The following is a 12,500-nucleotide window of genomic DNA, read 5'->3' as shown; positions in this document are numbered from 1 at the left end:
AGATATTAATTAATATCGATTTATTACCAGGAAACCAGCACATGGAAAGAATCAGAGAGATTCATAAAAAAATATCTGAGATCTCAGGGGATTAATGCATATGTGTATATAACGACGACCACTAAGTGGACAGTTAATGTGCTAGAAGAAGATCACATGTAATGTGTCTACTAAGACCTAATAGTAGGTCTTAGTAGACACTTTACATGTGATCTTCTTCTAGCACATTAACTGTCCACTTAGTGGTCGGCGTTATATACACATATATAGATAGATAGATAGATAGATAGGTAAATATATATATATATATATATATATATATATATATATATATATATATATATATATATATATATATGTATGTATATAGGTGTATAGGTAAAGTGATAGGCATATATATATATAAACATTCGTGATAGATATAAAAAAAAAACATGGCAAATTCAACTTAATTTCCGTAGATTGAAAAAGGAATGAACAGCTTTAATCGATTTTCAGATCTTATAGGGTTCTCATTCCTGATGCATTCATCACATGACCAACAACAGTGAAAACAATAGAGAATCTGTGTATATTCAGAAGAAATCAAGAATGTTTAGAGAACTGGAGTTAGTAATTTGCATTCTGTGGAGCGGTATATCTGTGTATGTGCATGCAAATGTATTTATGTGAATGTCCATTTATGTATAATATACTGCTTGAATATATATGCATATATGGCTGTTTTCTTCTCCGAGAGAAGTGTTTGTATGAATGTGGGTTTACATTTCTGAATGTGTGTGTAATTAAACCGATGTAATTTCTGTCAATTAGTTAAACCGGTGTGGTTTATGATTATAACGGAATAGTCTTGCGTTCGCTACTTATGTACAACGAGCAATGGTAAAGCTGTAACCCTGATAAACTTAATAGCACAATATAAATGGACCAACCTTTTACTTATTTCCCAGGTTTGTTTGAAATCTATAGTCTCGCTGAAGACATAGAAACAAATGCAATTGTATGGTAATCATGCGTTTGAAAGTTGTAAATTTAGTCTCACCCTCCTTCCTTTCAACACAGACATCTTCTCTGTTATTATATTGATAACTATATTTATATCTTCATCGTATCTATGGCATATCTCTCATTTGTGAAAGCAATAACGGTTTTTTATATTTATATCCTTCTATAGGCTGGAGCAATTCCTTTGTATTTCATCTGATTTTCAATTCGACATTGAAGAAGTTCAATGAATATAAAACTCATACTGAAAACATATCTAGAGCTGTGAGTAGATATTTATTTTCCCTCCCAACTCTCGTATATACATACATTCATACACACACACACGCATATATATATATATATATATATATATATATATATATATATATATATATATATATATATATATATATATATATATATATATATATATATATATATATATTGTATTTTGGGATGGGCATTGAACAAAGACTCTTGTATAGTTTATTCTGTAATTAGTAAAATAATCCATAATTATTATTCATTTAAAATTTCTTTAAAGTAATATGACTTTTTAATGAGGTGAGGAAAAAACTGTACACAGTCCTGCATGTCTTCAATCATTATATTATATATTGACAGAGAGACAGATAGACAGGTAGATTGTCTTTTTTTTCTTTTTCGCTTTACTACATTCTTTTACGGAGATGTACTTGCATAGCAGTGGCTTGATCTCAGATCGTGTCTTGAAACAAAAACAATTACAGCGTCGAAGATATTTGTAATCCATTGAACAACACACCGAAATCATTAGTTTCGCTTCAGCATTTAAATTTCATTTGTATCACATGGAGAAAAATTTCTTCTTCAGAAAATACATATTCAAATAAATAAACAATAATATCATGAATAGCGAAAGCGAAACCGGTCGATAGATTAAAAATTATATTAAAACTATGTAAAGTGTGTGTATTTTCCTTTTTTAAAATTTCCTATATATATATATATGATATGCATGTATGAAACTATTGCAGATGGAGCTTGAATTATCAAACTTGACAGGAATTTTCGAAGTTGATTATTGTGGGTACGTAAAATTCATTTATAGAAATTTTCTTTATTTTTGGTGAAAATATTCCCATGTTTATTTTCCTGTATGTATTAAATAATAACATTCTTGTACCTGTGATCGATAATATGCAGATCCATACGTTCAATCAAATGTTGTGCAGTAAAAAGAGCAGATTCACGCATAGATAGAGCGTGAACTACATGTGTGTGTGTGTGAATATATACAGAGATGCATACGTCGTCGTTATCTTCATCATTATCACCACCACCACAACCATCATCATCATCATCATCCTCATCATCATCATCACCATCATCACCATCACCATCATCATCATCACCATCCTATGACTATTCTGTATAATTAACCACTATTATTACTATTTTGTTTCCTATATCTATAGAAAATGGATTTGTAAGTGGAAATATTTATTAATTGCTGGGCAATATAATTACTAACATTGTTTGAACTTATGATAGATACACATGTACACACACAAACGCGCGCTGTCACAGACACACACGTGCACACGCACACGCACACGCACACACACATGGACTCTGCCTTTCAAAATATGTTATAAAAGGCAGAATCCAAAGCAAGAATTTTCGATTATTTGTGCCAATCACAATACAGGCCTAACAGTTCTCGATGGAACTGGACACGCACATTAAACAATTTTACCATATATATATGTATATATATATGGTAAAATATAGTGGGAAAGACAGAAGTAGAGTGTATATAAATGTGTATGTCTATGTGGGAGTTGAGGGAAAGAGATATGAGAGAGATGGGAGAGATAGAAATGAGGCAGAGAGAAGTGAGAAGAGAGATGAGTAAGGGAGGAGAGAGAGTTATCCAAATCACAATCTGGCATTTTCACTCCATAAACTATTGCATCATCACAATAAATTTACCCAAAAATATACGCTATTCACGAACACCAATCACCAACACATGAAACTGACTGGTGAACAATACCCAGTAACTTAGCACTTCTTATCACGTGTGTATGTGTGTGTATGTGAGTGCGCGCAGGTCTGTATGTGTGTTTAATGAAAGCACATGTATGTGCGTGTGTGTGTGTGTGTGCACACGTATGTATATATGAGTGTCCATTTGAGTCTATGCGTGTGTGTGCCTATTATAGTCCACCAGCACAACCGAATGGTAATCGGTGTTGGTGTATTTACGCCTCCTCAGTAACCCAGTGGTTCGACAAAAGATACGCAAATTATAAGTTTAAAAGGGAAAATATGTACTGGGTTCGATTCATTCGACTAAAAATTCTTCAAGACTGTGCCCCAGCATGGCCGCAGTCTAATGATACGAGCGATAGATAAAAAATGATAAATTGTAATATGATGCGTCTGTTTACTTTTCGCTGCAGACATCAAGGTGAGCTGGAGCTCATTACATGTGGGAGCGAGTGTATATAATATTTACGGATGTAGAATGTGTGTAATAATAATATTATAAAAGGTCATCCTATAAGTTCTGTCCGATTTTACCTTTTTTTAAGATTGAATGAAATTTAATAGTATTTTAACATGTCTAATGGAATTTAAAAGTTATTTTTATGCATTTGTGTACATTCAAACTAAATAGATTTTATTTACAGAATAATAGAATTAAAATTTCTTTGATTAAAGCCCTTTCTAACATAAAAGTACCCAAAGAGCATTTAAGGCACATAATGCTTTATGAGTACAAAAAAGGAAACTCTGCTGCCAAAGCGACTCGAATCATACACTCAATTTATGGGAAAGAATGCTTGAATAAAATAACTTGCAGAAGATGGTTTGCAAAATTTATAAGTGGAGATTTCAGCTTTGAAGATGAAGATCAAACAGTACGTCCAGTTGAGTTTGATGATAAGCTCCTTGGGGCATTACTTGAAGAAAATCCTGCATTATCAGTTGACGAATTGGCAATAAAGCTTAGTTCAAACCATACAATTCTTCATTGTCATCTTCAGCGACATGGAAAGGTTCCTAAACTTTGAAAATGGGTGCCTCATGAATTGTCCGAAAGCAACCTCAAATCCCGAGTTGACATCTGCTCTTCTCTCTATTCTCGCGAACTCATTTCATCCGTTTTGGATAGACTTGTGACTGGTGACGAAAAATGGATCTTCTATCGAAATGTTAAACGTCGTAAACAGTGGCTTGGTAAATGGGAAAAAGCTCAACCACAACCAGGAAGGAAACTTCATGGAAACTGGTTCTTCTCTCTAACTGGTGGGATTGCAAAGGAATAATTCACTTTCAATTGTTACCACTTAATGCAACAATCAAAGCTCAAGTCTACTATCAGCAATTAGAGCGTTTGAACCAAGCTTTGAAGAAAAGAAAACCCAATTTAGTGAATCGAAAAGGAGTGATGTTTCATCAGGACAATGCATGACCCCACACTGCAAAGATCACATCACAGAAGATCGAAGAGCTTGATTGGAAAAAAAATTCCTCATCCACCTTATTTTCCCGACCTTGCTCCTTCCGACTAACTTTTGTTTCGTAGTTTACAGAATCATTTGGGGCACAAAACTTTCACAAGCCATGAGGAGGTCGAAACTGACATTTCAGAGTTCTTCGCTTTGAAACCAAAAGAGTTTTTAAATTAATGGGATTAAAAAGCTCGTAAATAGATAGAAGGAAGTCATAGATAATCAGGGAAAGTACATTGATGATTAAATTTCAATTAAATATAACATTTGATCACTTGATTTTTTTATTCAAAATTCGGACAGAATTTATGAGATGACCTGCTATCAAATGTGAAGTATTGTATCCCACTAGCGTTAAGTGACTGATCAATTAACATTCCGAGGTAATATAACTTACTTAAAAGCTGGAAGAAAATGGATTAAGCTCCCTCATTTGATGAGTTTTTGTGTTTGTTGCTCTGTGGTGTAATTCACAAAACTGTCTCCTGGAATCTGAAAATGCAGTTTGATTCCCGCAAGTTATTCTCTTCATCAGGAAGAAGTCAGTCTGTGAAACACGTGTTTATTGACAGTAACTTACGTTTCATAAATTGCATGTATCTAGAATGGCTCACTAACTGTTAACCTGTGTAGGCCAGTAATATATAGAACATACTTGCAAGCATGAACACACACACACACTCATACACACACACACACACACACACACACACACATATATATATATATATATATATATATATAAACACACACATACAAGCATAGATACATGCATTACGTATATGTATATAGCAGAGAGACGATTGCGCTTATATTCTGCGTCTAATCCACCAACCAATTGATTAGTGAATCTCTTCTAATGCACAGTTTATATGGACTGGCCTATGAAATTAGTATTTAAGGATTCTCATAATCTTTGCTTCATTTTTTTTTTGTTAGCCAGGGTTTTTTGCATGGAGATATTCGCAAAGATTTCTTCAATCCTTTCTTTGTATCACTATATGTTTGTGCTCGTGTGAATATGCGCGTAAGTAGGAGTGTGTATATTAATGCATGTATGTATACATGTATGTATGATTGTATGTATATATGCATACATGAATAGATGGATGGATGGTCGGATGGAGGGGTATCTATATTTCTAATAGAGGCACAATTGTTTCTATATTGGAACAACGGCAAAGATGATTATATTGACATTAGGAGTTAAAAAGGTATTAGTACCAGTAATACTAAAGCAATGGAATTAAGTCTTTATTCATTGATATTCATCATCGGAAGATGAAGGTTTATTTTGCAAATCAGTGTTATATAATGGTGGAATTTAGATTTTTGTGATTAGGATAAGACCATCTCCATTAAAACGAGTTAGATTTCCATGTAAGTAAAACATCCGCTGAGTGTGGTGAAAACTCATATTTTGCAATTTCTTTTTACAATTCTATTTCAGTTTCGAGAAGAATAGTGAAGTATTTACTATTACTTGCACAGTACTATCTACAATTACTAAAGACCAAATTTTTAAACAAGTTTTTGATACTTTTAAGGCATCACAGACTTTGCCTGACCTGGGATTGCAACAACGGAACATGGAGTTAATTGATGAAAGTAAGTTGTGTGTTTCGTGTCATTATTATCAGCACGACATTCATCATCATCTTCGTTGTCGTCATCGTCGTCATCCTCAGCATCATCATAAATAGGTGATGCTATTCCACACACACCCAAGCACACAGGCAAAAACACTAACTCGCATACATCTAATTGTGTACCTTTTTTCAAATCGAAATAACTTTCGCTAAATCTGCAATTTATTTTGCAATTTTCTTCGTTGGAATCTTTACCACTCGCCACTCTGATTTGTTTGTTTTCCTCACTTTACTTTCGACTACACAAATTAGTTCAGGCCATAACCGTTTTCTATTTATTCTGTATACGTCTAAGTTTGATGGTATCAACGTAATATAGCACTGTGCTGATGACGCCTGTGTAGGCAGAAGCTCGTTTCATAACTGTTTTTGTTAAAGACATATTGATTTCTGAGAATTCGAGATTTTCTTGGGAGACCAGTGTCCATGATTCTTTTACAAGGCCTTCAAGAATGGTGGGCAGGAGAGAAGTAGATAACATCAAATTCAAGATGCCTTTTAAATACTTACAACAAACATTTCCTCCTCCACTAATGGCATCCGACCTACCACGTGGTGTCATTAAACTGGCTGATGCTTTGTTTCTACCAGCCAAGGAGCTCATGCTGGAATTTGAACTCACAAAGTATAGTGCCGAAAGACGTAATGCAAAGTATCCTCTCCCACCTATCCACTACCCTCAACTGGTACATTTTTTTATGACCCTGGAAAGGATGAAGAACAAATGGACATCAGCCATGTTTGAACTCAAAATTCACTCGGTTGTAACAAATACCATGAAGCATTTTGCTGCACGTGCTAACAATTCTGCCAATCACTGCCTTCAGGTTACTTGAGATATCTCCCATTTTTAATTGGACTCAAAATCGCTGCTAGATGTCTATTTAGCTAATTTTAAATTGATATGTAATATTTAGAATGTATTCAGTAAAATTTCATGTTTTGCTGTCTGAATTATTGGTTGTTGGCATTGTCAGATTCCTCTTAAAACAATTTCCTAGGATGACGTATTCATTCTTAATATGTTCTGACAAAATCAACCTTGAATGTCTAATAACTGTTGATATTCGTCTTCGGAAAGTGATTTTTTAAGCACAGGCGATTAACTGCTTGGACGGAATCTGTTGTTTCTCTTCTTAGATAAAACTAGCTCCTCCAATGAATCTAACACGAGTATGATGAGTTCTTGTTTATAAAAAGCAGAAAGCAAATTACACTGATCCCTGTTGATGGCGGTCAAACAGACATCAATGAGAATCCAAGCAATAACATATCTGTTCATTCTTAATATATTCCACCAGAATCGCCGGTAATGCTGCATCTTTAGCGAGTTATATATAGCGACAATTAAAAGGGAAAACAATGCCATACATTGTGGGCCCCTGTATCAATTAGAAGTACAAACAGGCTTAGCTGAGACATTTACACAATTTGGGTGTGTGGTTATGTCACAAATAGAAAAACAGTCTACAGACGGAAAACTTGTTAATGAACATATAATTTCTGAAATTAAAACTTTAGCTGAAATTATACCCTAACCCTAACCTTAACCCTACCACAACTCTCTTGGATGTCAGAAATAAACGAACGAAATGTGGAAAAATAAGGACATCGAAAAATAAAAGAGATGTGTCAGACATGGGAAAAAATTCTTAACATAATAAAACAAAACTACTGGAAGCATATAAAAACGAAAAAACGAAACGAAATACATTCGAAACAGATTTCATTAGCGGAACCCATACTTTCCCGGAAGTACCTAATTAAAGAAATTGTAGGAGAAGCAGAAGAGGAAACGAAACTTCGATGGGAGCTTACTTTAAGAAAAATTTAGTACCGAAATCTCTATTACCGTGTGGAAACAATCCCAGTAAAAAGCCAAATACGAAGCGATACACGGTGAAATGGGAGACGAAATATCAACACTAAAGATGAGAAATATAGTAGAAAAATGCGAAAACTATGGACCGCATATATCTCATACGAGGAAAGCAGATCAAGAAAGTTATGGCAACACAAACAATTATTTCTCGAGAAATATGCTAGAAATTACAGTAAAGAATGTAGAGCTCTGAGAAAGAACATTAAAAGGGGACAATCTCAACAACGTAATATACACCGGAACAAGTGGCATCATGAACACTCGTTTCACCATAAATTGAAGATGAACTACGTTAAGAACTCTTTCTTTTCTATGCAAACACTCAAATTCATATCATATGAAAGATCAGAGAAAAGAACTGCATTGATAAATTCCAACCCAAGCTAAATAAACAATAATAATAATAACACTTAGAGGTATTATTTTTACTGCTGCAACCACTACCACTAACAACAACAACACTATTAAAAGTTTTCATGATGGCGATAACAAGAAAATACCAAATCAAGAGAAAAATCAGCAAATATAATCTTATTTAGTGTTTAAAGATCTATTACCGCTGCCCATCCTACAACCACGACCACCACCACGAATAACAACAACAACGATAACAATAACAAAGGTGGTGATAATGCTGATGATGATATTTGAAATGTAAAACTCCCTGGGAAAAGTTATTTACAACATTTCTAAAAATAGTCAAGCAATTACTGCTTTGGGCAGAGTCAAAATATAGGTCTCTTGACATGCTCAACAAACGCTGACGCCTAAACCGAACACCAATCGTCTTAAGTAATTTAGTGAAGTTACAAACTGATTGGTCAGAATTAAGTTTGAAAAACTTAACATTCTGGGGGCTGTACAAATGTATTTAAGACACACATTTTAGCCACCGCACTACAGATGTAAATTGTAAAACATAACTGTCACCATTACTTTATGATTAGGCTCCTTGACCGGAAAGAAGTGGTAGTCAGAGAATGTATACGACTTCGCCGGCCCAAAATTCCTGGCCTTCTAATTATCCACTTGTAATCCAAGAACTTTCTATGTGCAGGACACAGTTGAGAACGTCATCAATAGCTCAGCTTGCGACACCAAGGCCGAATTGGTCGGCAAGATCAAGATGTTTGAAGATATTCTCACGGACATAGTGAAGAACACATACGCCAGCTTCCGTTCTGAGGCAATTGTAGAATCTAAGGGTGGATACTTTGATTAATCTGTTAACTTCTAGTTATAATCAAGTTGATATTCTTGCATTTTTAAAAATAGTTTTGTATTTAGATGGGATATCGTACTTTCATTTTATGCAAACTGTCATATTTATCTAAAATACCTTGTACACACACATACATACATTCATACATACAATCATACATACATGCATACACATCTCAGACACGGACACGCACACACAAACGTGCTCAAATATGTGTATGTATATATATATATATGTGTGTGTGTGTGTGTGTGTGTGTGTGTGTGTGTGTGTGTGTATGAGAGTGGGTAAAATCCAAGCTGCCTCCTCTTGAAACACCCCTGCTTACTCGAGGGTTGGAAACCAGTCTGTTGTTATTTTTATGTGAGATATATATTAGACTAAAAGATACTGGGAGTGCTGTGTGCAGAGTCATTTTATACATCAAAACAAGAAGTTTGAATCATTCATTCATCTTGTTTTATTTGATTCTCTGTCAGAAGTATTTTCAATAGGAAATTTTATACATGTCTATCCAATATATGACTGTGTTTTCCAGTACATAAAATACAGCTACGAATACCGTAATATATATTTCATATGCACATGTTTTATTTGTTTTTCAGTGGTTTGCAATGAAATCACTACAGCAACTAGCAATGGCACTTTCCATTGGCCAATGACAAAAATCGGAAATAATGTGACGATCCCATGTCATGCAAACGTAGCGACAAGATACTGGTTCGTTTCTATTGTTTTATTTCACCTCACATTTTGAAGTTTTCAGTGCCATCATTTCAGTGCCATGTTTCAGAGAGATTAAGATGATGAAATTAATGTCCAACTGTTCAACTTATTTGACACTGCTAGTTTACATTTTGTACAGGATACCTCATGGTTTTGCCTTGGTCTAACAACTGAGATTTCCTTTTTTGCTGATGTTAGACGAATATTTAAAACATTTGTTATTAAGATTCCTGTAATGCCTGAATGTTACAAAATATATGTAGGGAAGAAAACACATAATTAAACTCAGCCAACAGTATTTATCATCATTTCTATTGATTTCGGGGTAATATTATTTTATGCGATTTTATGATTTACTGTAGAGCGTAAGTTTTGTTACTGTATATTGGTGAGCAACGAAAGGCGGTTGCCTCATCATGGTGGTTTTCTTTCATTTCTACTACACAATTCCACATGTTATGCATTTAAACTGTTACTTTCAGAAACTGAGTTTCACATGAGAAGCGTTTGAAAATATCATAGGGTGACCAAGATACTCTTATGGAATGTGAGCAAACGTGTGTATGGGGGGCATTTTATCAACATATTCCTCCTTGCAGTCTACACATTTCTTGTCGCCATTATTAAATCCTGTTGGTGAAGAAGCTTTCATGTTGTTGGTGAAAAAATTCAACAGCAAATATGACGTCATCATCACAGCGATACCGTTTCTCAGCCAAGTATTCTTTCATGTTAGGGAAGTGGATGAGAGATAAAAAGGGGCCAAATCAGGAGAATAGGGAGGCTGATCAATCGGTTCAAACTCATATTCATGCAGAGTAGCCATTGAAACGAAGGCCTTGTGTAGGGTGGAGCATTGTCCTCATGGAACAAGAGGACTTTCATCAAGTTTCCTGGGCGTTTTGTCATGATAGCCTTCTGTGAATGCCTCAGCAATTTGGCATAGTACTCTCCGTTGAGAGTGTAGCCATTTTGAATATAATCAATGAGCCAATTCATTTTGCGTTCCCTAAAACTGAAGCCATCACTTTCCCGGCAGATGAAAGTATCTTCACCTTCTTTGGAGCAGGTGAGTAGGGATGTTTCCAATACATGGACTGTCTTTTCGTCTCCGGATCGAACTGTTGAAGTCACCACTCATCCTGACTTCGGAAATGTTGAAGGACACCAAATCGATAAGTTTCATATTAGCAGATACAGCCGGCGTTGCTCGGAATTTTAATGGTATAATTTGTCTATATGATACGGTTTAGTTGAAACGGGGAAATGCAGCATTGACGACAAAAGAATTTTGGAATAAATGAAGGACTAATTCCACTAAGCGACATGTTATTCATCTGTTTGAAAGATTCTAGGCCCAAACCGTGTCATGGAAACTTGAGTGGGCAGTATGTGATTTGCAACGAAATAGCTCTCTGTTGATATACTCTCCTTTGTGGTTGTCGGCGCTGCCGCTACCACACTGAATAATCAGCAGACTTACGAACTACATTTATATGTTAAATTAAGCCTGTTAAAATACACAACATCACCATAGGAGAGAAATCTACATGAAAGAAATGACATGCTAAACGGCGGAATTGACAAGGAGGCGCTTGAGAACTACCCTGTCATGCGATATTTCGGTTCGGAATCAATAGTCGTGGCTCAACCGTGCACTCCTCCGAGTAATCAACGTGGGATCATCGTGAAGACAACTTAGCTCCAAAACGAAAACAATTCTGCGTGCAGCGCCCGAACACACAAGGTTACGTTGAAGACGCAGTCTCTAAGTAACGTGGTTCGGTCTTAAACTCCATAAATTAGAAGGTCAATGTGCGTGCGATATTTCGTTTGGTAATCAATAACTGAAGAGTATTTGCATGGGCATCGCCTGTGCTTAAAAGGAAGACTTTGATGCAGAAGCCAAAAGAAAATAGCTGAACAATTGCTCAGGATTTAACATATGTTATCATATCTTTAATAATAAACATAGTGAGTTCCGATCAGTTTTGATTCCCATAAAATGCTACCTATAGTACAGCATATACAGGCTATAATTCCTACCGCTTAGGCAATGTAGTTTGAAGTCTAATTCGGTTCATCCACTTAATAGAGCTTCTTCATATCATTTCAGTAGCTGCCTTTTTCAATTTGAACAGAAGCAGTGCATGGACCACGCGGGCAGTCGAACGTACTCCAGCAAAGTGGCTTTTCTGCATCCAGGGTGCCCACTATTTCAAATGTCTAAATCCAGCTGTAGAACATAAGTAATGTATGTTCCAGTTTGGAGAAAATCAGCTGTGAACTTCAGAACCTGTGCGGGTTAACACACAAACTCTCTCTCTCTCTCTCTCTCTCTCTCTCTCTATATATATATATATATATATATATATATATATATATATATATATATATATATATACATATATATATATATATATATATATATATATATATATATATATATATATATATATATATATATATATATATATATATCATCTATTCAATAAGATATATTCCATATATTCAATAAGACATTCAATACT

General features: G+C 34.9%; 1 protein-coding gene across 3 annotated transcripts in view; it reads left to right on the top strand.

Moving 5' to 3' along the window:
• The window catches only part of LOC149130317 (adhesion G protein-coupled receptor G6-like), a 59,351-nt gene that overhangs the window by 8,941 nt on the left and 37,910 nt on the right, over positions 1 to 12,500 (top strand). For all 3 annotated transcript variants that reach the window (XM_089345755.1, XM_089345753.1, XM_089345754.1), the window contains exons 5-8: positions 1,175 to 1,269; positions 2,004 to 2,056; positions 5,941 to 6,098; positions 9,849 to 9,963. In XM_089345755.1, coding sequence (XP_089201881.1) covers positions 1,175 to 1,269; positions 2,004 to 2,056; positions 5,941 to 6,098; positions 9,849 to 9,963 — 421 coding nt within the window. The remainder of the gene's footprint in view (positions 1 to 1,174; positions 1,270 to 2,003; positions 2,057 to 5,940; positions 6,099 to 9,848; positions 9,964 to 12,500) is intronic.

This window comes from Octopus bimaculoides, chromosome 29 (assembly GCF_046866305.1).
Source record: "Octopus bimaculoides isolate indiv1 chromosome 29, ASM4686630v1, whole genome shotgun sequence".
Taxonomy (NCBI): Eukaryota; Metazoa; Mollusca; class Cephalopoda; order Octopoda; family Octopodidae; genus Octopus; species Octopus bimaculoides.
This window is presented reverse-complemented; position numbering and strand designations above follow the sequence as displayed.